The sequence below is a fragment of the Nasonia vitripennis genome, chromosome 5 (genome assembly GCF_009193385.2).
Source record: "Nasonia vitripennis strain AsymCx chromosome 5, Nvit_psr_1.1, whole genome shotgun sequence".
In the NCBI taxonomy this organism is placed as follows: domain Eukaryota; kingdom Metazoa; phylum Arthropoda; class Insecta; order Hymenoptera; family Pteromalidae; genus Nasonia; species Nasonia vitripennis.
The window spans coordinates 6,839,673-6,864,310 of record NC_045761.1 but is presented as its reverse complement, the minus strand read 5'-3'; the positions used below and the strand labels follow the sequence as shown (position 1 = coordinate 6,864,310).

Genomic DNA, 24,638 nt, shown 5'->3' with positions numbered 1-24,638 from the left:
CATTACAATACCATCATAGGGAATTAGATATGCAGTCTCTAGCGAGCTCTTTCTCTCGTCACAGCGACTGCCCCCGCACTTCTAGGCTTTTTTCATCCGCAGCAGAAATAAGCAGACGAGACATAAGTGTAACACGCGCCGGATCGTAAACGATTTGTTTGATTTAATTACAGACATTCAAACCTTTTCATACATATACGTATGTATAAGAATAAGCACAAAATCGAATTACACTCGACTCTCGGCGGGACTTTCGAAATTTTGTTCATCGTCGCACAAAGTTTATTAATGAGGAGCGTCGTTGCAGCGCGAATTTCCGGAGTAATTAAAACCGAGCGGCTTTTGTCGCAATGTTATTATTTCGGTGCAGCGATTATTATATTCGCGACGACGACGAGCGCTCGTTATTTCCGCGAAGATAACGCCGCTCTGTGTTTGCTCGAATGAGTTCTGGAAATTAGTTTTTCTCGAAAAAAAAGAAAGAGAGAGAGAGAGATGACCGTCGCGTCTCGAATCGTAAACAAAAGCAATTTAAATCGAGGCGTCTCTTTTTCCAAATCGCTTATTTTCTCGCGAACAATGGCTGCAGTGTAGTATCAGACGCTTTTTAGTAAGGATAAACGATTGACGTCCGATTTTTAAGCTAATTGAACGTCCTCGGGTGAATTCAATAGAGGAACGAGATTCGAATTAGCGGCACGAAAGGCTACGCTTTCGTTCCTATAGTAGTATTATAAGGGGCCGCGGCGGTTGCGAGAAGCGTCGCGAGAGGCCGACTGTCGCAAGTACGATGCCTATCTGGATTGTAATGTGGCTTCCTTTTTTTTTAATTCGAGGGTTTCACGTGTTTTCATTTTTACTTTTTATTTTAATAATTAAGCGCGAGTTATGCTGTACGAAGCCACTATTTCTCTTCGAAGTTTATTAAGTAGTCTTTATGCATAAAAAAGTAATTACGGCATTCGGTCATTGTTCGAAGGATAATGCAAATGACCTTTTGCTCGTATTTCTGTAGAAAGTGAAAGCTTATTCAAAGATTTTTATAGTGGAATACAGGATATTTGCAGACGGTTAACGATCTATGAATATAATTAAGGAATTTTTCGAACGCCTCAATGGAAAATGAGCAAGAGTAAAATAAATCGGCTATATTCGTTTACGTAACGAACCAATTACATCGCGGCCGTAAGCGAATTATACTTGTATACAGTCCAATACGAAAAAGCAATCTAGTATGAAAACAATCTCATCGGACATACATAAAATTATTTTTTCTCTCTACAGGTCACGGCGACTAAAATCGTTAAAAAGCAACGCAAACATTTACAAAACACACCATCTCCGCATAAAGTTTATTTTTATAGCCAAACACAGTAATTACCCTCGACAGCTGTACAAACAAAACGCAAACAATATCCCATATAAAACACCGCGCTATTTCGCACACGCTTTCCGCGTATTAAAAAAAAAAAAAAAAAAAACAACCAACTGTCTCTCTCTTCATGCACTTGATGACAATGTACATCAGTGCAATCGGGATGTTGCGGGAAGACTTTTTTACTCAAACGCATTTCCACGTATACGCGCGCGCGCACACACACACACCATTGTCTCGAATGTGTGACGCGCGATTTTTTTTCGTCGTCGTCGTGGATATAGGTGCATAAATATTTTACAACCGACGCCTGGGATTTTTTTCACTCGTATAGTTCTAGCCTCTGATTGTTTCCAGACTAATTGGATTCGAGTGTGTAAACTTTGCCTTCAAAACCGAAGCCGAATAAGGGGAAAACAATTTGTTCACACGCATATAGTGTATATATACGAAAAAAGTAGAGCGACCCACAAAAATGTCCAGCTAATTATACACGCGTATAAGTATACCTTCTGCCCTCAAGCCTAACTAACTAGGGGCCATCTCGCGGGGAAGCAAAGGAAAGAGCACACCTATTTTATACTCACGTCGGAGAGTAGACCACTCAAGGTTCATAGAATCGAAGGCGCGCATGTATATAGGTAGGCACGCAAGGAGGCATATATCCGCGAAGCGTGATGCCGGGCATTGTGTTGTTGCACGAGCTAGAGAGAGAGAGAGAGAGAGAAGGGTTTACACGTTGCTCAAGTAAGTGGCTTATTTCCACGCTTTCGTGACTTTCCTGGCGCGCGAGCAGAGCGCGTCTTTCTGTCTCTCTCTCTTCGAGTGCAATGTGTGTTGTGGGTATAATTTTAGACTTGTCTTGTTTTATACGACGACAGTATGAACGACTTCGACGTTTCGGTTATTCGTGATCCGATTTGAAATCACTATTCCATACACGACTGTACAGTTTTGAATTACGTAAATGTCGGCTGCTTGATCGGGCGCATGTATAACGCAGCGGCAGCAGAGCGGAGTTATTATATCTCGTGACAGCCGGGAAATTACGAGTTTCGATCGCGCGCGGCGACAGCCTGTATAATGCCATGAATTATAGATCTCTCTCCGTGGAATGTCGCGTTGAAATCGTTACAATTTATACAGCTTGAAAATAAACTTCGTTCTTTATACTCAAATTCTCGCTTGCTATAATCGAATCAACCTTTCGATCGACCACTTTGAAACCGAAACAAAACAACGAAAAAAATCGCACAATCCAAACGTGCAGCACACACGTGCCCGACTCGCCTTTCTCTCTCGAATCCGATTAGTCGTCCGTCGCCGTTAGACAGCGTCTCTTTTCTCTCTTGCTCTTCATCCGAAACCATATATCGCGCGCAGTCGCGACTGTATATAGCTACTTAGCTACACCGCAGACGGTCTACCAGAGAGATGTCTATGTGTACGACTGGTCGTAGGCGAACAAATCACGTGCGCTGTGTAAAGGGGATAAGCTGCTGCTATATGCCGGCGAAGAATCGTGCGGCTATAGATACGTATATCTGCTACTGTGTTCTCGCATGCAAATGACACTTTCATCGATTGCTCCGAGCTAGTCCGAGTCTATAGCGTAGGTAAGCCTCTTTGAGTGTGTACACGTGCGTCTTTGAGAAGAAGTTGAGCGAAAAATTAGAGATATCGTGTTGATAGAAGGGAGCTTTGAACTTTGACGCAGCTTATTATTGATTAATTTCATCCAACGCGTAATGGACGTTAATGAAAAGCCACCGTGTAATGATATAATTAATCGTCTCCGCAATCTTAATCAAGGAAGCGCTCAACGCCATCCCGTCATTACACCAAGCCATTCGAATGGCATTACCCTAATACCGCTCATTTTTTTGCACTTGCGTCACTGCCTGCAGTACGTGCGACTAACGAACTTTTAATTAACGTTTTACAAGTCTCCTGCAGCGATCGGTCAAAGCGTTTTCACTCACAATCGCGCAATTAGATAACCAGCGCTCCAATTCAACACGCAAAAGTGAAACGTGTATGCGTATACATGTTATTTTTTCGCGGTGTAACAAGATCCTGCGTCTCTAATAATACAAGGACTTTCGTTATTTTCTTTCCGATTCACTTTCCAGAACGACGCTGCACTTTGAGCTCCTGCGCGCTGCATTTTTCCTTTATCAGACCGTTAAGAAGACAAAGAAGGCTGCGCGCATCAGATTCGTTTGTTACTTTTTTTTTCTACTCTTGTTCTCTCCGTTGCGTAGCTGCCTTAATTGACATTTCATTTCAAATAGCTTTCTACGGATGTGCGCTTTATGGCCAGTATGGTGTTATAATTGGCGCGAGCGCCGTGCACGGTTATTTATCTTGTTGAAGAAGTGCGAGCGCGAATTTTAGATTCGAGAGAGAGAGAGAGAGAGAAGTTTTGCGCCTGCCTGAAGTGGAGAGTTTTTATACGTCAATTACTTTGTTTAATGGCTTCGTATGGGTGTGCATACGTGCACTTTTACTGCTTTCGAAATTTTTCAATACATAAATATTCGAATCGATTACCTGAAAATATAAAGCGTTCAGTGTGTAAAACCGCGCGGGAAATTCAAATAAAATCGGTCCAACCTCAAAATCAAAATAAGCAGCACATCAAAGAGACACTAACCTCGACTTTGTTGGCGTAGTTCTCGGCCAGCTGTTCGCTCTGCCTGGTGAGTTCCTGGTTCCTCTCGAGCAGAGCTTTCCCGAGCTCGGCAGCGAGCACCAGGTCTCGTTCTCGCTGTCTCAGCAGCTCCATCGGGTCCTCGCTGAGATCCTCGATCGAAGCGCCGCGAGTTTGCAAACTCGATATCATGTCCTCGAGCGCGTAGGGCTCGTAGTGGCCCTCCTTTCGCGGCAACATCTTGTCGTCTCCTCCGCCGCCTCCTTTGCGTTTTCTCGTCGTTGCGCTAATGGTGCTGAATTCGGGGACTCAGTTTATCGGACTCGTGTTAGCTGCTCTCGCACCAAGAAGCCAAAGGGGAAAGCTTCTTCGGCGCGCCCTTGGATGGACGCGTCGTAACATAACGGCTCGATGCCATGGCCTGTGGTGTAGTGCTGATGGCTGATGACGAGCTGGAAAAGAGAAGAGAGAAGAGGATTTTAATGTTGTGGTTTATCGAGTGACGAGGTGCTTTTGAGGTGATGATTCAAATCGATGTCAATGGAGTACGTAGTCGTGATCGAATACTGCAAGTTCATCGAGGATATGGGGAAGATATTGCACCGAAAAAGTTGAGGCATTCGGTCACGACTTTTCCTTAATCGAGATTAATGCGCGCGGTCGTGTATTTGTTTTAGGTCTGAACTTTCTTATTAGAAACTGGCGAAGATTTTACTTCCTGTGCATTATAAATAAGTGTTACGCAAGTTGGGGTATGCCTATGTTGGTCTCGTGGGTAAAGTGGATTGAATCTCTTGAATCGGTTATGCGATTAATCCGTAGCTATGAGACGAGACGATTCTAGAGTTTCGGTGGAGTTGAAATTTGCAATTCAACATTTTACGACTTGCACTTAGCTATATGCAAAATTTAAAAACAGAGAAGAAGCATGCACGACTATTGCAAAATCTTTTAAACTTTATGTCATTACAACAAGTAGTAAATACTCTCTCGTACAATCTATATTTAGCCCTAATGATTTCCATCTACGGCGAACAAATGCTCTACGACGCGAAAAAAAAGTGAATTACATCAGAAGATGTGAGCGTATAAAAAACACTTTCTACAACAAACCAACAACAATTCATTAAACTCCACTCTTCCCCCGACTTAAATTCAATTAACCCAAAGAGCCGATAGTTCACCAATTTGCTCATCTCTTTCTCTTACAAAACTCCGAGTAATCGTCACGAAACGCGTTCCACGACTCTGGAATTAATAAACCACAATTCGATCGCCCGCCAATGAAGAGAAGGAAAAAAAGCATTCAGCCTTCGGTACTTACACTCTATCCCGAGTAGAGAGACAGGCGCATTGCGCAACTCCGCGCGGTGCACACGAAAATTATACGCGGGCGTGCGCCATAAATATTTATCGCTCGAAAATAGCCCAGCGCTATCGCACGGCGGCGACGAGACCTATCCCTGCAGCGATTCTCTCTCTTCTCCCCCGAAAGAGAAAGAGCTCCAAGACCGAGTAGATATAGGTATAGGTATTGTTAGGAGAAGGTTACGTTTGTGTGTGGATTACAGGACGTTCGCGTTGCGGTGTGTAGTTTATTATTATCTCTAGTTGGTGTAGACGTCGCGTCACGTTGAATGATAAACTTTTTTTCGAGGGAGCTTAATACGGGTCGCACGCGGGGATTTGAGAGAAGAGCTGCATAGTTTGTTTTCAGTGTGTACCAGTCGTGCAGGGGCTAACGGCCTTTTCATTTGATTAGAGCGCGCTGTAGGGTATTTTGTGTGTGTGTGTGTGTGTGTGTTGTACTGAGCGATGCGGGTGAGATAGCCGTGTTGAGAGGTTTACGGGTATTGGAGGGCTTTTTTCCTCTGAAGGGACGAGTGTGATTAGGAATGGCTGCGCGAATGGGTTTTCTTTATCGGGAGAGAGAGAGAGAGAGAGAGAGAGAGAGAGAGAGAGAGAGAAATGTGACGTTTTTAGAGAGGAGAGCTGCATTGACGGATTTATGGGCTGCTATGTGTGCTGAGAGAAAGAGATAACGTTCTGAAGGGAATTGATTAGGGTGGTGTACGAGTATAGCGTGATGGTTCGAAAGTATGACTAAGTAGTTGGAAGAGGATTCAGAGAAGAGTCTCTTTCAGAAACTCGACTCACGTTAGCACAGCGAAGACCATGCTTGAAAAACACTTTGTCCGATGGAAAATCGATGCTATGTACACGCATCAGCAAAAAGTTCCGTTTTCATACAAAAATTTCAGCTCTTCCCCATACCTGATCGATAACAACGCGCACAGAGTAAAGTCTACAATCTTCGAACGCGATAAAAACGATTTTTCCCACAGCACGTGCACACACAAGTTCAATGACAGCTTCGCGCGTCAGAAATAAAATATGACGGAGGGGGGGATAGCCTCGTGAGTTCATTAGTGGGAAAAACGTAGGGACATCGACGCCGACGCACACAATGCCTTTACCACCTGTGTCAACCCGGAATCGTGATAGATATTGTATGCGTACAATAGTCTACTTTTTCACGCTACCGACTGTTGTTGTTTTCTTTTTGTGATGAAATAACGCGCACAAGTGGTTATCGTTAAAGTTTTACTTTAAAGTTAACTACTTTTAGCATTTTCGCAATTAAGTAATTATTAGATACAGGAATGTCACTTGGCTAGATGAGTCACTTGAAAATTGCAGAAAATTTCCGATATGGATTTCTATGAGCGGACACTGATCGATAATTTAATATTTTACAATTAAACTGAGAACGTCTATGACCACGGCACTATTGTTTTGTTTATTGAAGAAACTGAAATTCACGGCAATTACACGCATACAGGAGGAAATTTTTCTTTTACGTAAACAATATCGACTTACCGCGCAAAACGTGGATGACTCATACATTGTAAATTAACTTTTATTTTGCACGTATCTCGCGCAGGTAATCAACGTTTAATTTACTGTATTGACTCGCCTCGTTTTTGTTTCGTATCAGTAAAGTGCAGACTTCGCGAGTACGAAAATACGATAATCACTTATTGTACAGGAGTATCGAAGTTAAATGAAAACAAAATGAAATCGCATATCCGACGCACGTACTTCCGTACAATCCAAAACAAGGTGCATGAGCAGCAATTAAATATACGAATTTCAATTACATAACCCGCGCAAACACTCCCGCCACATTACAAATTCAAAACGCATCCCATCAAAGCCGCTCGAAATTATAATCTTATACCCAAAAATCCCATCCATCTCACGCACATCTCAACTAAATCACGCCAAAAAAAGGAGCAAACTGCACATGCGTGCACCTATCGCATAAAAAATTCACAAAGCGCGCTCGCTCGCTCGCAATAACAAGTGCCCGGCTCACGTTCGGCTAATCAACTCGTAAATCACGACACATTTTTCGCCGCAGGTGTACACCGTATAAGACCTACTGCGCAGGATTCGCCGAATGCACACTCGGTGCAGTTCCTCTCTCCACTGAGTTATTCCCTGTACACACCGCTCGAGCTCGCGTGTCCCGGAAGGATATCAACGCGAGGGGGAGGAAAAAAGTCGCGTGCATGCTTTTTTCGGTCTGGCCTACTTGAGCGCGCGGGAATTTCGATCGGACGCGACCGATATTGCGTGCGAGGGAGAGATGATTTTCAGGTTCGCGGTGTTTTGTTGTCGAAGAGAGCCGGGATGCAAAGTAGGCGAGCCCTCGAATGTTGATGGATATGCTTGTTGCGGTGTGAACCAAAAGTTTTTTGTTTTAAGGCGACGGCGGCTTATCGGTACAATTGAATGGAAAATTATCGGAGATTACGCTTGGCGAAGCACACCTGGACTGCCGTTATCTCTCGCTTTAATGACTTTATTTCAGCGCAATCGTGTCTGAGCGTCGGCGTATCATGTAAAGTGTTATACAAAATTCTGCAAATATTTCAGCGAAGAGGATATTTGCGCTAGCGTCGGTGATCTCGACTCTTCTATCAACAATAATAACGAACGCTATAAACCGAATCGATGGACTCAACGGCACGAATTAAACGATTCCGCCATCCACGTCACCTTCCTCCGAATCCCGAAATAACACTCGACACCAGTATAAACCAAGCGTTGCACCTCTTACCTCTCGGTAAACAAAGTCCCTCCGTTAGTCGCTTCACTCCTTCGACGCTTCCTCCACTACGTGCAACAACAACTTCACCCTCACACACCGCGCACTCTCACACACGACAACGTTATATACTAAGAATATACTCCACGAAAAAAAGACACACTTGTTGATCGTCAGATGAGCCGATAGCTGCCGGCGAATCTGTGGTCGCTGCGCATCAGTTCGCAGAGCAGGGGCAGCTGTACTCGGCGCAGTTCCCGGATCAACCTGCGCCAGCAGCAGCTAGCCGCGGCGGCCTGCCGCCGACAGTAGCCGAGAGCGTTCGCTGCACCCAGTGTCGCGTCCTCGTAAACACCTCCTTCGTCGCGCTTCTCTGCGAGTAAGTACACGGTTGACTCGCGACGGTTGCCCTTTTGCCCTTTGATTTTAGGGTTAGGGCGGCGCTCTCATTTCGCGTTACATTCGCGCACGGAGAACCGGACACTGATGCTGACGATGAACAAAGTACATAACAGATGGGTAAATAATAGATAATATCACGTCGCGTACCAGCGCGAGCGGAGAGTCGAGAGCGCACGGAGATGGCGCAGTAGCTCAGCGCGCGACGGTCGGCCAGGTACTGACTGCGGCCAGCCAACCGTCGAGGCAGCGAACTGTAGCGGCGGCGGTGGCGCAGTATACAGTCTCTGCCGCGCGCGCCGCGTTTGAAAAGAAAGAACACGCTCGCTGTCCCTCTCTCTCCCGCGCGGCCGGTGAGTCATGTGTTCTGTCCGTTGGCACGCGCGCGAGAGGCGGTTTTAATCGCGTTGCACCGCGGAGGGAATATTTTTGTGTGCAGCACGTGAGAGAGACGGTGGGGGGTGAGGTTCTGCTATAACCTATACGCGAAAGAGGTTATGCTGTGTGTGAGTGATTGTGTGTGACGACTGTCTGTGACGTAAGCCTGATAGAAGTGGAGGTAGGTGTGAGATACGCTTTTCCGGGTTCATTGTTGTTGTTGTTGTTTTGTGTGCATGTGAGTTCGCGCGAGTTGAGGAGAAAATTGTTTGATTGGTATCGCGGGCAGTGGCCTTTTTTTTTTGCTGGATTACTTGTATCGAGGTGATCGCTTTGATGTGCGAGAGAAAACGTTGAGAGGTATGTTGGCCATTTCGTAGGTTATACAAGAGTTATTAAGTGCCGGCTATTGGTCTATTGTCATGTTAATGCGGCTCGTTGCCTCATTCGAGCGTAACGCTGTAGTTTTTATTTCTCGAAAGGTTATTTAATTGATTGTAAAGGAGATAGAGGAATTAGTGTAGGTATATGTTGTGTGCATCCGGAAGCTTTTTTGGATTTACGTAATGAGATGTTGATTTCTCTCGCGCCAGTAACACCATTTATATCAAATTCAATTTACAAATAGAACAGACGAGACCTCAGCCTTATCGCGTCCAAACCTCTTATCGCCGATCTTTAACCCTCGTAACAAGCTCCCACCCGCGCATTCGAAGAAAAACACCCGAAGAGAGCCGATAAAACATCCTCCTCTCTACCGCAGACTATACACCTATACACAACCCAATACACTTGTTTACTCCGAAGGTTATAGTCTTTACGGCCAAGCATCGACTACATATACACATCTATAGGTATATACTCTCGAATGGCGATCTCGCGTGTCTCGCGGAACTCGAGAATCCACACACGCACCGACGTGTCCTATCCTATCTCTTTCTCCGTCGTATTACAGACCTTTTTGTCCCAAGGCGTTTCGGAGCGGGAGTAGTCTAATCGTCGCGCTTTTTATCGCACTCGCCGGTCTTTAAAGTCAAAAGAGCTATATGTACTGCAGGTATTATAGTTGAGCTTTTTTCGATTGCGTCGCAATAAACCCGGAGCGAAAAAAGGGTTCTCGAACGTGGGAAGCTTCCAAACGCGTTTCATCACTCGCGATGCATAAAGACTCGATCGTCTACGACGCGACGGGCGCTAAAAGCCGCGCGCGGATAAACATCGCTGCATTTATTCTCTCCTCGCGAGACTGATGGCAGCTCTGAGTAAACATTTCCGTATGCGTCGCCCGCTTGAAACATTCTATCTTTTCTTGGCTTATTAATACACCGTGTGCGTGTGTCTCCGTCTATGTGTATCCGCGGAGTCAATCGTCACGAAAGATCAACAGAGTGAGCTGACCGATACGCGAGTGTCACGTTTGACTTTCTCTCTGCAGCTTCGTCGATTCCAGATGAGGTGTTAGATGGTGTGTATGCATCTACGGCTGTTTATCGCACGATCGTTGCGAATCTGCAGATTTTCTCTCGTTACGGTCGTTGGTGTGCTCGCGCTTCCGATTGTTTTTACTCTATTACACGCCTACATCCGCATAGCTCAGTTCTTCCTTCGACATCTAATATCCTAATCTTGGAGCCACGAACAAACTCAAACTGAAACGTCGCCATGACAACCACTCGAGCCTAACTGCCTAACGATCAAGCGAACCTTGACTACCGTGTCCTTTTCATCGTCCACACACACACACACATTACAACGAAGGAATTCATGCAGCCGCGGTGTACAGTAGACGACACGCGATCGCGAGGAGTCCGCCCCCGCATCGGGCGGCTGCGCACATATCCCACACATACATACCTATAGCCATCAGCTGCGGCTCTCGACGGAAATATATAAGTATAACACACACTCGAAAGAGAGAGAGAGAGCCGCCCGGTACAGCTGCGCGCGTCGCAACAGCTGTTCGTGCTTGTGTAGTGGCACGCGCCGATTTTTTTTTTCTCTCTCTCTCGCTTCTTTCACTCTCTCGCCACGGGGGTATATGTATGGCGGAAGCTGCGGCCGAGGTGTCGGTGTCGGCCGTCTGTGATTCTTTCCGCGGAACTGATGCTGCTTCCGTTGAGGTATAGCAGAGGGACTGACGGTGCATTGTTGCGAGGAAGAGAGAAAGGAAGGGTTGACGATCGCTGCGCCGGCCAGGTGAGCTTTGAGGGTTATAGTATGGACGAAGGGGTTGCTTCGATGCTTTGTTCCATTTTACTTTTTTTATACATGAATTTGAATTTTAGGGCTTGTTCAAGCGTCACCTCTAGATTAACTTCGTTAAAATAATCTCAAAACACATCTCACTTCCGAAGAAAAAAGTAAGCTATGCAACAATTAGCGCCTCAGCACACAGCAGCGCATGTGATTAATGAGAAAATCCTCCGACACTACTCTCGGGCCGCATCTGTCGCGCCTCCGAGAAATCGAATTTTCCTCTAAAAACAGCTCGATATTTCTTCTTACAGATCGTAGAAAATACGCAGGATAAAGGCGAAAATCCAGAGGCAAGATGATGAACCGACAGCAGCCGACGCAGGACGAGATGGAGCTGGAGACGATGGCCGAGTCCGAGCTGTCCCGGCTGAAGCGCCAGTATCGGATCATGGAGAACGACCGAGTGGCCTATGCGGAAGAGGCAAGGAACCAGCTGCGGAATCAGAAGGGCCTCGTCGAGAAACTCGAGAAGGAGAAGGCCGAACTCGTGCTCGCCATCAAGGCAGCCAAATCTACCGGTAACGCCAAGAGGGACGAGCTTCTGACGGGGAGGATGGGGGAGTTGCTTGAAAGGAGGTCCGAGTTCGCCGAGCAAATTCATAAGGAGAGACAGCAGATCGCCGAGCTGCAGGAACAGATTATCAAGGTGAGTATTGTTTTGTTATTGTTTATTTTTATTATTATTGAAACAACGTGTCAAAACGATCATCCAAACCAGCTCTCGAAAGAAGTCGGCAGCCTGAAGCTAAAAGTCCGGACGGACAACCAACTGAAAGAGACAACCTCGAAGCAAGAGCGTCTAGTCTTCATCCTCGAGAATCGTCTGGAAGTAGCGACGAAGAGATTCAACGTCCTCGTGGCCGACAACGCGAAACTCCGCGGCGAGATCGACGACCTGCTGAAAGAACGCTCGCAATTCAATCTGCTCTGGATGAGGCTCAACGGACAGCTCAACACCGGCAAACAGGTCATCAACGATCTAATCGAACAGGCCACCATCACGTTCAATCAGAGAGACGAGGAGCTCAATAAGATAAACGCCCTGAAGGAGAGGTGAGATCGAAGTTTGTTGACCCGGTGGAATCATTGTTGCTCATCGCTTGAAATCGTAAATCTGTTTTGAAAAAGTTAACGTTGATTTGTAAATACAAGACGGAGCGACAAAGCTCGTGACTCATCGGAGTCTCGCACGCGACGATGAACGTGCTGATTCGCGTCTGTGCGGACGCGGCTTTTATTATCGATGCGCGCATAGCATGTATATATAGGGATGATTACATACGTGCACGTTTGATTGCGAGAAAGTAGAATGGAATAAAAGAGTTATACTGCGACGTGTGCTCTTTTAACAGCTGTTGTTTGACGTATTGTCAACGAGTAGGCGCGACCTACTTAATTAATCTTGAAATGAATTATAAAATCGATGTAACACAGAGAATTAATGATGAATCGATCATCCTTTCGAGTTTCGATAGTTTAGCATGTATAATTTATTCAATCGACGATAAGATAATACTCATCCAATGAATTCATTGCAGAGGAATGAGAGACTTGAAGAACCACACTTCAGAGATGTGCGAGCTGCAACGAACCATCGACAACGAGATGAAGCTTCAAGAGTTCCTCGGAGTGAAGGGCCAATATCGAGAGATGAGTGATCTCAATGCCAAGAAGGAGGCTGAGAAAAAGGCCAAGCGCGAGGAGATGCGCAACAAAATAGCCGTCTACAATCAAATTCTGACGCTCGTCAAACAGTTCACCGGTAAATTAATATCTAATCGTTAATACTATATACCAATTTATGAAACGGGATTATAACGCAATCGACGATTTTTCAGGGGAGGAAGAGATCGACAAACTAACCGCCCAGTTCCTCAAGCAGGAAGAGGAGAATTTTGCGCTGTTCAGCTATGTCAATGAATTAAACGACGAACTCGAGGGGCTTCAGACGCGCGTCGCTCAGTTGCGATCGGCTATAGACGAAGCTCGAGCACTAAACGTTCATCGAGGCCGACAGCAGGCTGAAACCTTAGAGACGATCGCAAGGGACCTAAAAGAGCAGACCGATCGCGCCGATGCCGCCGAGCACAAATTGACCGAGGTCCTTTTCTGCGTTAAGCCTACTTGCGTTATTTACTCTGTTTTTTTTTTTTTTTTTTTTTTTTTTGACGTTTCTGATTTTTAAACTTTGTGCTCATTGTGTATAAGAGCTGCATAAAAAAGCGTCTGTCTGCAGTGAGGCTCGAGATAATCCTGGCCATAAACTACAAGACAGACACTCCTTGTGCCCGCTCCAATTTCTTCGCACTTACAGCCGTCCCTTCTTATCAGCTCAAATGTCAACGAGCTCCAAAAGCCTGAAACTGATGTTCATTACAAATGCATTTCGGAAACGTACATGTATTTCAGACAAAAAAAAATTACTCTCTTGAAAACAATCAACGAATCTTTCCATTTCAGTGCAACAACGTGATCAACAAGCTCCTAGTCGGCGTCGAGAGCCTCTTCCAAACGATTCGCTGCGACAACTCGCCGATCCTCGAGTTGTTAGGCGAGCAGAGCCAGGTGAGCCTGAACAACGTGATGCTGTATCTGGGCATCGTGGAGAAGCGTCTGAGCGATATGCTGAACAAGTTGCACTGGATCGATAGAGCTCAACGCTCGACGGAACTGCGCACCGACGAGGACAGGAAGCCCAAGCTTCGTGTTCCCGCGCTCTCCAGTATCGCGCCCACCCAGCCCTGCGCCCTGTAAGTATACGGATACTGTCCTATAAGTGGACTCGCTTACTTACTTCCCGCTTCGTGCGTAACGCGCTGCGCATTTGATACTCGGCCTTGCCGGAAGTAGTTGGCGCTCGATGTATGATATTTCATTCGATTGATGCTATGTGCGCGCGGGAGTCTTTTTCTTTCTCTACGATCGTTGTGCAAGAGTTATTTGTTGTAATATTTTTCGTTTATAATGATTGATAATTTATTTGGAGATTGTTGTAACTTGTTTCTGTTGACTTTTTTAAGTGTTAACTGGATAGGCCTGGTTTATTTATTTTTATATTATTATACTTATTTTACAACAAAAAATCAGTTCAGGTTAGCGTTTGGCAATATATTTGTATTATTTGTAAGCGCAAAGGTAAGGTAAAAAAAGATAGCTTGCGTTGTATGAAATATGAAAGCGGTATTTCCGGTATTATTAGTTTTAAAAAGAATGTTTAAGTATTAATGTGTGTAAGAAGGAAATAACAGAACTGACGTACGTTTGCAAAAAAGTAGTCATTATTTTAAACTTGAACGTGAAGTGATATAACCACAACCGTTTATTTTATAAAGTTTTCAAAACAAAAGACGTAACTAAATATTTGTGAGTATAGGTAGATTTCAAACTAAAATGTTTAGTAACTCGTTATTTATTGATACCAATAAAGCCACGCTTGTATTATTGTCTAACCGAAACCTCTATCGTTACTATCGTAAAGATGCGTCGAAAAAGAAGAGATGCAAAATGTATCCGAAGGTCTGGAGGCTCCGCTTACGCTTGACGAAGTGAAAGAGAAGCTAAAGACAAGGCTGCAGCAGGATCACGCGCAACTTTTGCACAATGTTTCCGGCTGCCACTTGCCTGCGTCGCGGAAAATCATTCAAAAGCGATACCAGTGATAAGTAATTGTATGCGTATTTGAAATTGCGTAGTACCTCGCTGTTTACACTGGAAATGGTATCCCGTTATTGTATGGCGAGTCCTATTGTAAATTGTATTGTAAAAATGAAACTGATGAAAAAAATACAAATTTTTCGTCGATAATTTTAAAGATGTGAGTTTGTAAATTTCAATTTAATTTCTTCTGAAACTGCACGTCTCATCAAAGCCACTTCTGAAGCTACTCCTGGTCTCCTCGCGTCTCAGATCAGCCGGACACTTCTCGTCCTTATTAGCAGCTGCAGTGCGTTCCAGCTCCTTTTGCTTCTCTTCGCGTGCCGTTTTGCGCTTGGCGGCGCGTACGATTTTCCCGAGTTCGAGGATCGTGCGCTTGACGTGGAGCAATTGCAGCTCGAGGTCGTCGCGTTTCGCCTCGACGGCTACACCCTTGCGACGGCATATCTGTCGGTAGAGGTTCCAGATACAAGCGCGCACCTGTATATGTATATACGTAAAATGTATGGTTTTAATTGAGCGAGAGTGTGATCAAATCAAAGTGTAAATATGAGCGTACTTGAGTTTCCTCGAGTTCTTTGCGCGATGCGACTTCCTTGACTTTCGATACGACTGTCTCCCAGTGTAAAGACTTGGCTCGAGCTTGTTCGTGGCGACTCTGCAGCTGGGCCAGTCTACTGTTCAAATCCATCAGATTCTGCGACTTTTCCTCTGTCATTTTTTGCTGGAATATGTTAAGGAATTAATGGTTGTTATAAGTTATATAGAATTGTAAAAATATACCAGCTGCGCAGTGGTATTCTCGAGAGCCTGTAAATTGTCGTCTTGATTCTGAACAAGAGTCGTTCTCGCAGCGATTAGCGTCTCGTAGCGGTTAAAGATTTCGGCAATCGACTGAAATTCCTTGGTCTCGAGGACCGTCTCTAGGTATTGCTGAAACGGTTTGTACTCCTCAACGTAGTTCTGCATCTTGTCTCGCACTTTTTCCAAGTACTCGAGGTTCTTTTCCAATTCTGCTATCTAAGGGCCAGAGTACAGCATTGCGTTCTGTATTATATTCATGAAAATGTGATGATATGATTCTCAAACTTTTAAATCAAACCTCAGCCTCTCTGATCTTCTGTCTTTCCTTCTCATCGCGAGTCTTGCGAACAGCTCGTTCGCGCTTTTCTCGATTCTCCTTTACAAATTCGTCGAATCTGAGAAAAGATCGGCGCAACAGGTTTTCCTTTTCGCGCAGCTCCTGCCACTGACGATCGGCCAATTCGCGACGCTGTTGATGTTCCTCGCGCTTTGCTTGAAGCTCCAAGTCTGCGGTGAGTAACTCGCGACGGACCCGCATCAGCTCGATCTCTGGTTCCCCCTTCACCAAGTCCCATTCTGGATAGTGTCTACGAAGAGTATTGAGAGATTTAGTAAAATTTTGGTTCTGTTCAACGAAAGATTGTTCATTATAATGGAAAATGAAAGGATGTAAGGTATAGCGTGTAAAAATTCAAATAGAAACCAGATTTTGAATTTGTTTAAAATATACTGTTTTTAATAGTTTTGCCAATTTCAGCCTCATAACATTTTTAATTTCTAATATCAGATAAGAAACATTTTATATTCAATACTGAACGCTCTATTCTGCCGCCCAATTCAAATTCAGCGCAGCGCGGGAAAAATTCGCGCCACTCGCCAGTCCACCAATCTCTTTCCTCGAGAACAGCGCATCTCTAGCGACTTCAACGCTCTCGAGTTGGCGACATTGGCGTGCTGCCTGAACATTCGAAAGCCGCGCTCTGCTCTCTTGTGTTTTTTCCGAGCAGCAGCAACGCAGAACGCAGTGGCAGCCGCGAATTCCGAGAAACACAGAGCCAGCTTGGGCCAATATATCGGCCGTTTCGCGCATTCGACCGCTGCACATCCAACCGATCGGATATACATATATAAGTGCTTACTTAAGCGTTGATGTGAGAGGATTGTCGTCGATAGGATAACTGAATATACTGGAACGAGATTAGGATGAGCCAGGAAAGTGAAAGCGACATCAGCGAGATGGAAGGCCTCGTGCCGAAGAGACGCAGTGAGTTTTTGTTAATATTGTTGTTAGCCTTTGTTGTCGTTTGCGAACGTTTAGGGGTGCAGGTATGGTCGTCGGTCCTTTTTTTCCTTTTTTTACGTGGAAACGAGATATAATGGCGTGATTTGGGATTGGGGATAAAAAGTATGTTAATGCGAGTGGTATCGGTTTATGTTCTTTGTTTGTTCTGCGAGATTTTGGCTGGGATGCATAGAGTTTTAGATCGTAATCGCCCAATTATGTTACTTGTTGCGCCCACTTTTATGTAAAAGTATTTGTTAAATAGAAGGTATACCCATGCTTTGTCAGTGATGTTAGTCAAAATTATAGTCTGACCTAACGGAACTAAAAAAATTAAAATGCATATCGGGTACATTGAAAATTGTTATGTGGTTTTCAGGGGAGTTCTCTTCTGAAGATGAAAGTCTGAATTTATCAAAGTACAGAAAGTTGACGACCGAACAAAAACTCAATGATTTAAAAACAGAAGTCACAGCTGCTGACACTTCTTGTAAGTTTTCTAAATGATGAAGCTCACAATTGTACGAGGTTGAAATGCATTCTAATGTTGATCGTGGATAAATTACAGATGAATCAGAAGAAGAGGATGACGAGTCTTATGTTGATAGAGAAAAGAAAAGCTTGAGCGATGAAATTGTGCCCGATTCCAACAAGCATCAAGAAAATTCTCATTCTTCTAATGGTATGATTAATGTTTGATTTGCTAACTTCAATAATTATCCAAACAATTGTCTTACAATTCTCTTTTATAGAAAATATCACAGAAACAAACACACCTTCCACCATGGAACAAGAATATCAGGATAGTATGGAAACAATATCTGAATCGGATGGTTTGTTGTTTTCAACATTGAATCATGTGTGTTTTATTTTTTCTATAAAACTAAATTTTATTCATAGTTGACTCGTTGGAAGTTTCAGCAACAGAAGAATTAAACTTACTTGAGAAATTAAGAAAGCCATTTGAAAAAGTGCAAAGTAATTAAGAGATATTCTTGTTGACAATGTTATTCATATTTCTGATTTATTGCTAAATATTTTATATATATATCTTTCCAGGACTGGCTTTTATTTCAGCTACTTACCGAATAAGTGGTCGTAAGATGAATACTTCACAATTTTCCTGCAATGCTGATGTAACAGGTAAGAAAATTAAAAAAAATATAAAATATTCCATGCAATACTTGTGTATTAGTATTAATATTTATAATTAATCATGTCTTATTTTACAGTAAATGGAGCTCTAGCTCATAACGAAGTTATCAATAAGACTATCAAAAGAAAAAACTGTGCCTTATACGGTAAGTCTTCATTAACATAACTGCTATTTGAATATTTTCTTATAATAATTATTAAACATTTTTCTTGTAGAAGATGATACAACTGATGAAAAAGTAGAAGCAAATAGAAGTTTGAATAGCTGTGAAGAAACTACTGGTTCAGATAATATTGAACTTGAGAAAGTAGCTAAATCAGAATGTGTGAACAGCCAAGATCTTGCAGACACGCAAATTATGGATAATATTTTAGAACCTGACAATATTAAGACAGAAATAGCTTCACAGGTCACAGTACCTGCATATGTTGACTTTCAAAATGTTGAAAAATTTTCAGAGAATATTGATTCTGAAAGCCGAAAGTCAGTGTCAGAAAATATTAACTCTGAGAATTCAAAAGCTATTTCAGAAGATGTTGATTCTGCATATGAAAATGCAGCATCAGAAAACGTTGACTATGAAAATGAAAAAAATTTGGCACAAGATGTTGAAAAAGAACCAGCAGTGATAGAGAATGTAGATACCACAAACGGAGAATCCGTGACAATGACTTCTCACTCTGAAAACATGCCAGTATTATTAATAAATTCTAACTTTAACAACGGTGCACAAACAGAAAGTATGGATGTAGAAACTAGTGGCACTGGAAACACAGAAATGAAAATGAACTTTCAAACTACTGAGCCAATTAATCAAACAACAGAAGCTCCTAAATCGAATGTAAACGAATGTTTTGCTTCAGGTAAAGTTCAGAAAATTCATTTATTAGTCTTGTCATTTTTATGATTACGATAACTTTAAATGATTGATAATATTTTTTTTTTTATAGAAAACACAAATCATCCTCGAATTAATGGTAGGATTTGAATAAAATAAAAAGTAAATATCACACAGCTTTGAAGCACAACTATCTTAATTACGCATGCTTTATTTTATTTTATAGAAACTGAGCAAGAAGCAGCTATTCTAAACCTACTATCACATGCTAATTTTGACATAACAGGTTAATTATTGTGTTTGGTTACTTCAGATATTTTATGTTAATTTCGTTTTTTTCTACTTACAGATGGTAATCAAGTTGTTTCTGAAGTTATAATTCCAGGTAGAGGAATATTTTTGTATTTTTATATTTAAAATAAAAGAAAAAAACTTTGCACAATAATATTTTGTCTTGTTTAGAAAACGCAGAAGAAATCTATACTGAGCCAAACAATTCATCTAACGCACCTACTTATGAACATTCATACCAAGATCCTAGTACATCTGGTATAGAATAAAATTTGTTAATAAAATTATTTATAGCACAGTGTGGCTAAAATCCGCTGTTAAGTCAGTCACGAATAGGCGAGACTTGCGGACTTTAGCAGTCTGTGTTATAAAATTTGATACGATACTCTTGACTTAAATGGTTCAGTTTTAAGTCACACGTATCGTAATGTACTATTTTTCAATCAATCCATATATATTTCTAAATATTTTATCATATTATTCTCAGGTGTTGTGGAGGAAGTTTTTACTGATGCAAGTCGAGCAAATTCAGGTAAATTTAACATAATTAGCGCAATAAAATGGGTTTTACAACAGATAAATAATTACATATAAAAAAAGTTTTAGATTTAGCTCAATTAGTTCTGAGTATAAAACAAGATATACAAGAACTGACAAAAAAAGTTGACAAACAAGGAAACGTTCTTGAAGCCGTGGTCAATGCAAATGAGATTAATTTAACTCCCTTATTTGCTCAAACTTTTCAAGAAAAGTACAATTTACAATTACCGTTCACCAAAATTGAAGATTTTGATAAATTCAATCAAGATCTTGCGAAGAATACAAGGTTTTGCAACGAATTTGTAAGTGTTAAATGAAATTAAATAATGTATATTTTCCTAAATTCTAAATATTAACTTTTAACAACAATTTTAGATAACAAGTTTGTGTTCTTACATTGACAATAATGTAACACTAGCAAAGAACATTTTGAATATGTTGAGGAAATATATGTCGAAAGAATTAGCTACTTTATACACAGCTTGTAAAGCAACTGGTAACAAAATGGTTTTAAAGGATACTTTATTTTGCAAATGTTTACTACGTACGTTAATTTATAACTGGATTTTAATTTAAAATATTTTTTTTACCATAACTTGTAATTGTACTGCTTTATGCTTTTAGAAGCGACCAAACTTACAATTAGAAATGGATTATTACCTCTAGAACATGAAAAAGCCTTCCTGAAGAATTTAGGATTGGTAGTAAGTGGAGCTAAAAATTGGGTTACTCACGAAGATGAAAGAAGAAAGAGCAGCTAATTTAAGCAGTTAATTTAATTGAATCATCTTAAGATATATATTTTTATTATTTATTTTACCATAAGTACTCGTGACTCGTACATAACGGCATTCTTTATTTATTTCTTCTCTTCAATTTGATCAAATATTTTTATATCAGTATTTTTTTGTCGGGAATCCGTAATTTTTGCCCGTTAAAAATGCATGTGCGTACTTGAAAATTATTTTTAAAAAGCGTTATTTACTCAAATCATATAACTAATGAGAACCGTTTTTCAAAAATTTCTTGTAAAATATTTTGCAATTGCAAAATATGCGTCATCTGTAAATATACGTTATACAGTAAAGTTATGTTGTATCAGTGGTAAGGTATACTTTTTATTAGAATAAAGGGTGAAAAATTTCTTAATAAGAAATAAATCTTTTTACAATAAAAAAAAAAACAGAGAAGTGCTTTATTTTGTACCCGATCATAAAATATAAGCAAATATAATATTTGTATTTAATTCATTATTTTTTGAAAGAAAATTATTTTAATCGTGTTGCATGTCTGCTCTATAGATCTTGTAAAGCTATATATATATATTTATTTATTTATTTATTTGACAGCTCGACGATTAGTGTTTGTATATAAATATCAGAAACCTATAAACCCACTGATCTATGGACATGAGACATCTATAATATATAAGTACCTAAGTATAAGTAGTCTGTAGTATTCTATGTATGTATTCAGACAACGAGACAACCGAAGCCGGAAACTGGAAAGTGTGTAATTCTTGGAAAATACCCAGAATGGTTCCAACCTGCGCTAAGCGTGTTTCATTCTTTTGGACTAATTTGAGGCTTGATAAAACTGTAAGTATATTAAAAGATTATTATCAACAACTTTTTAGATAATACTTTATTTTTAATTTGCGAGTATTTATGTTGGATTTTGAAATATAATTATGAGGAAAATATATTGACCAAAATCATAATTTCGTTTCTAACCTAAAGACGAGTAAATGATACAATTGAAACAGATATTGTCAATCCGTATATATACAGTCTATTCGAAAATAAATAAGCATGTAGTAATTATTCTTTATTAAACTTTAATCTTTCGTAAAATAATTTAATTCGTATTATTTTTTAGTATTAAAATGGCCCAAGAAGTAGAACAAATCAGTAACAATGATGATTCTAATCAAATTTTTGAACCATTGGCAGTTGAAAAAGCATTAATTCGTGAAGCCTTGCTTCTAATTCCAAGGTCTGCTACTGCTATTGAAGCAAACAGAAAGAAAAATGCAGCTGATTCTATAAAATACAGAAGAAAAGGAAATGAACTTTACAGTAGTGATTCTCACAGTAGTCAAAAACACACAGAAATATTAAATCTCTATTCCAGGAGCATGGCTTTGGCTCCTACTGATTCTGAAGAATTAGCTTTTGCTTATGGGAATAGAGCAGCTTTATTATGCCATATAAAAAAGTATGAAGAATGCATAAAAGATTGCGAAAGAGCATTAGATATAACAGTTTCTGATTACCTGGAAGCTAAACTATTGTGTCGTAAAGCTGAATGCTTGGCTGCCTTGAATGAGAAAATGGCAAAATATGTTTGTGAAGAAGCTCTTAAATTATTGAAGCAGCTGACATTAGACAAAGGATTGAAGAGTCACTATATAGAAAAATTGAATAATATAAAAAACTCTTGTTTAAATAATGAATTCAAAGAGAATAAAGTTGACATAGGGGAGGAGCAGAAAATACCTCTAGATTTTACAAGACAAAAAGAGGTTCCTTGCGCTTCTGAAGCTGTAACAATAAAGTACAACAAAGAGTGGGGTAGACATATAGTTGCCACTCAAGACATTGAGCCTGGAGAAATAATTGCGGTTGAAAAAAATTATTATAGATTCACTTTTACCCAACAAATGTATTGTCATTGTTCCAACTGTGGCAAATTTACTTGGTCTTCTATTCCTTGCAAGCTTTGTATTTATGGTGTTTACTGTTCAGAAGAGTGCAGAACAGAAGCTTGGGAAAAATTTCATAAATTTGAATGTGAAATCTATCCACTATTATGGGACATTGATACAGATATTAAAGCTACACCATGTTCTTTAAGATTCCTGCTTAAAGCAATTCATGAAGTTGGTGGTGTTCAACAGTTGAGAAAAGCATATTTGGATTTAGAAAAAAATAAAGGTGTATGGCTATAAGTATAAATATAATGTTGCTGCTTTTTTTAGTCAAATATTCATTGTCATATTCAATATTGTTTACAGATCATCGCACAAAAGGATTTTCAGCTGATGGAGTTTTTCACAGTGACAGATGTACCAGTGTATTGAGTTTGACCGACTGTAGGGTTGATCTTGATTATATTGCTTCTGTTCCGCTAAATGCTGCAGTTGCTTTATATTATTTGGCTAGTAATACAACATTTTTTGGGAAAAAACTGGGTGTTTCTGCAATTGAGCTTCTTAATTTTGAAGAAGTTTGGGTTTTTGGAGCATTGCTTATAAAAATATTCTACCTTTTTCCTTGCAGTTATACAATGGTAAGCTAGCAATTTTTCACTCAATTTTATTCATTTAATATAAATCAATCATTAATTTTGAAATTGCATGTTTTAGCATTTTACATACAACAATGAAATTGAAGTGTCTCAACCTGGTATTATTGTAAACCCATTTTGCAGTCTTTTTAATCATAGTTGCGATCCAAATGTGAATTTTATTTATTCCAAGAACAATGAAATAATTGTATATGCTAGGTATCCCATTAAAAAAGGCGAACAGGTATATTTAAAATATTATATGGAAAATATATCAAACTAAAAACAATTTTTATGATATTGAGTAAAATATTTACTTGCAGCTGTTCCACAGTTACTACTTAACTAATTTTTTGGAAACGCCGAAAAATGAGCGCCAAGCATTTCTATTAGATGTTTATCACTTTAAATGTAATTGTCAACCATGCAAAGAAAATTGGTCTGATATTTGTTTGCCAAAATTAGAGGTATGAAATTATCTAAAGGATTCTCATATTAGGTATAATTTCTCTTGAATAATATATCATGAATAACAAAAAAACATGTTTGTAGGATATGATTGGTGTTTTTGGTATAACAGATTTATTAATAAAAGTGCCATCCTTAGAAACATTGAGGCAAAACCTATTTATTGCTGAGAAAATGCAATGGTATAGGTACAGCCCAGAATCATGGAAAACGCTTAAAAGCACATTGAGTGTTATGGCCGCTACAGTATCAGTTCACTGTGAAGAATATGCATTGTTTGAGCAATGCATGTATAGAGCTTATAGGGAGCTTTTCGGATATTGGGTCGTGATACCTGATACGTGCTAGCATTTAATGTCTTAACTTATGTCTTAAAATCTCTGATTGATATCAATATAAATAATAGCTGTGTTACATTTCTCAGTGATAGAAATTAGCCACCAAGTTTAGTTGATATTTGAAATTTATCAAACTAAAACCCTATTATTTATTCTGAAATTACTTGATTTACCTTTAAATAATGATGTACACTTTTCAAACGTTAAAATTAGTACCTCGACGTACTAAAAATCGTTTGAAACAGTTGAGTTTTAAAAATTGACTGTATTATGAATCTGATGGTCTTATGAAAAATACGTGTCAACGTTCGAGTGAAATAAAGATTACTTCAGAGAAAAGAATATTTCACTCATTCCGTTCCTGAATTTAATAATCCCGCACTGATTCGGGTAAATAATTTATTAAAAGTTAATGTAAGTTGATTATACCAAAACACGTTTAAAACCAATCAGTTTCAAAAAATCCACCATTAGTTGATCACTTATACAGTGACATGCTTATGCTTCAAACTATAAACCCTAATAAAATTAGAGTATCTCGTCGACATACTTGATGGCAGTCTGCTCCTCGCTTTTCGACAGGAAATATTCCGAGATAGCCCTGTTCGTGTCCTTAGCAATCGGCGGCCTCTCTTTAATCGCAATATTTTTCTTCCCGATCGCCGTAGTCATCGTTGTAGGTATTAGGTACCGACTTGCAACTCGAATTTAATATTCTAATGAAATCCCGATCAAGATCTCGTCGCGACGCATCTTCGATCAAACAGAGAGAGAGAGAGAGAGAGTCGTTCAAAAATCCAGGCT

At 40.6% G+C, this 24,638-nt stretch overlaps 5 protein-coding genes across 14 annotated transcripts in view; 3 read left to right on the top strand and 2 right to left on the bottom strand.

Moving 5' to 3' along the window:
* The window catches only part of LOC100122330 (bicaudal D-related protein homolog), a 35,112-nt gene extending 24,776 nt beyond the window's left edge, over window positions 1–10,336 (bottom strand). The window contains exons 1-2 of one of the 3 annotated variants that reach the window (XM_008218859.2): window positions 10,318–10,336; window positions 4,032–4,480 (exon numbers count right to left, since the gene is read on the bottom strand). In XM_008218859.2, the coding sequence (XP_008217081.1) occupies window positions 4,032–4,268 (237 nt within the window). In that variant the 5' untranslated portion in view covers window positions 4,269–4,480; window positions 10,318–10,336. Of the gene's footprint in view, window positions 1–4,031; window positions 4,481–8,154; window positions 8,844–10,317 lie in introns of those variants that run through there. The other 2 variants (XM_001605883.6, XM_008218858.4) reach the window with 2 other exon arrangements.
* The window catches only part of LOC100122344 (coiled-coil domain-containing protein 63), a 19,231-nt gene extending 4,245 nt beyond the window's left edge, over window positions 1–14,986 (top strand). For 2 of the 6 annotated variants that reach the window (XM_008218852.4, XM_008218854.2), the window contains exons 2-7: window positions 11,427–11,821; window positions 11,894–12,228; window positions 12,714–12,937; window positions 13,014–13,276; window positions 13,636–13,925; window positions 14,654–14,986. In XM_008218852.4, the coding sequence (XP_008217074.1) occupies window positions 11,471–11,821; window positions 11,894–12,228; window positions 12,714–12,937; window positions 13,014–13,276; window positions 13,636–13,925; window positions 14,654–14,834 (1,644 nt within the window). In that variant the 5' untranslated portion in view covers window positions 11,427–11,470 and the 3' untranslated portion in view covers window positions 14,835–14,986. Of the gene's footprint in view, window positions 1–8,433; window positions 8,522–8,893; window positions 11,116–11,204; window positions 11,280–11,426; window positions 11,822–11,893; window positions 12,229–12,713; window positions 12,938–13,013; window positions 13,277–13,635; window positions 13,926–14,653 lie in introns of those variants that run through there. The other 4 variants (XM_016989464.3, XM_008218853.2, XM_008218855.3 and 1 more) reach the window with 4 other exon arrangements.
* On the bottom strand, window positions 14,436–24,638 carry LOC100122360 (coiled-coil domain-containing protein 42 homolog). The gene is made up of 5 exons (XM_001605915.6): window positions 24,385–24,638; window positions 15,932–16,220; window positions 15,613–15,849; window positions 15,389–15,553; window positions 14,436–15,309 (listed from the first exon to the last, which is right to left on the bottom strand). The coding sequence occupies exons 1-5, from the start codon at window positions 24,504–24,506 to the stop codon at window positions 15,010–15,012; spliced, it is 1,113 nt and encodes a 370-aa protein (XP_001605965.2). The 5' UTR covers window positions 24,507–24,638; the 3' UTR covers window positions 14,436–15,009.
* Window positions 16,628–20,927, top strand: LOC103317987. 3 transcript variants are annotated; one of them, XM_008218850.4, is made up of 16 exons: window positions 16,628–16,897; window positions 17,295–17,405; window positions 17,484–17,597; window positions 17,668–17,748; window positions 17,816–17,893; window positions 17,975–18,058; window positions 18,148–18,216; window positions 18,287–18,934; window positions 19,022–19,048; window positions 19,136–19,195; window positions 19,259–19,294; window positions 19,372–19,458; window positions 19,688–19,732; window positions 19,807–20,042; window positions 20,116–20,284; window positions 20,365–20,927. In XM_008218850.4, exons 1-16 carry the CDS (start codon window positions 16,837–16,839, stop codon window positions 20,499–20,501), a joined length of 2,043 nt encoding a protein of 680 aa, XP_008217072.1. In that variant the 5' UTR covers window positions 16,628–16,836; the 3' UTR covers window positions 20,502–20,927. The 3 variants fall into 3 exon arrangements, with proteins under 3 accessions (XP_008217072.1, XP_008217073.1, XP_008217071.1); XM_008218851.4 differs by having other exon boundaries at window positions 16,629–16,897; window positions 17,831–17,893; window positions 19,801–20,042; XM_008218849.4 differs by having other exon boundaries at window positions 16,630–16,897; window positions 19,801–20,042.
* On the top strand, window positions 21,204–24,173 carry LOC103317986 (SET and MYND domain-containing protein 4-like). Its single transcript, XM_008218848.2, has 6 exons — window positions 21,204–21,338; window positions 21,619–22,676; window positions 22,757–23,031; window positions 23,108–23,272; window positions 23,352–23,495; window positions 23,581–24,173. The coding sequence occupies exons 2-6, from the start codon at window positions 21,626–21,628 to the stop codon at window positions 23,842–23,844; spliced, it is 1,899 nt and encodes a 632-aa protein (XP_008217070.1). The 5' UTR covers window positions 21,204–21,338; window positions 21,619–21,625; the 3' UTR covers window positions 23,845–24,173.

What these genes read in the sequence shown, in the direction of transcription:
- LOC103317987 (XM_008218849.4), top strand. Translation starts at nt 16,837, where the DNA reads ATGAGCCAGGAAAGTGAAAGCGACATCAGCGAGATGGAAGGCCTCGTG. An exon ending in CTGCAATGCTGATGTAACAG is followed by an intron (nt 18,059 to 18,147) that starts GTAAGAAAATTA and finishes CTTATTTTACAG; the next exon opens with TAAATGGAGCTCTAGCTCAT. An exon ending in TGCAAGTCGAGCAAATTCAG is followed by an intron (nt 19,733 to 19,800) that starts GTAAATTTAACA and finishes ATATAAAAAAAG; the next exon opens with TTTTAGATTTAGCTCAATTA.
- LOC103317986 (XM_008218848.2), top strand. Translation starts at nt 21,626, where the DNA reads ATGGCCCAAGAAGTAGAACAAATCAGTAACAATGATGATTCTAATCAA. An exon ending in TTCCTTGCAGTTATACAATG is followed by an intron (nt 23,032 to 23,107) that starts GTAAGCTAGCAA and finishes TGCATGTTTTAG; the next exon opens with CATTTTACATACAACAATGA. An exon ending in CCATTAAAAAAGGCGAACAG is followed by an intron (nt 23,273 to 23,351) that starts GTATATTTAAAA and finishes ATTTACTTGCAG; the next exon opens with CTGTTCCACAGTTACTACTT.
- LOC100122360 (XM_001605915.6), bottom strand. Translation starts at nt 24,506, where the DNA reads ATGACTACGGCGATCGGGAAGAAAAATATTGCGATTAAAGAGAGGCCG. An exon ending in GAGGAGCAGACTGCCATCAA is followed by an intron (nt 16,221 to 24,384) that starts GTATGTCGACGA and finishes TACTCTTCGTAG; the next exon opens with ACACTATCCAGAATGGGACT. An exon ending in AGAATACCACTGCGCAGCTG is followed by an intron (nt 15,554 to 15,612) that starts GTATATTTTTAC and finishes AACATATTCCAG; the next exon opens with CAAAAAATGACAGAGGAAAA.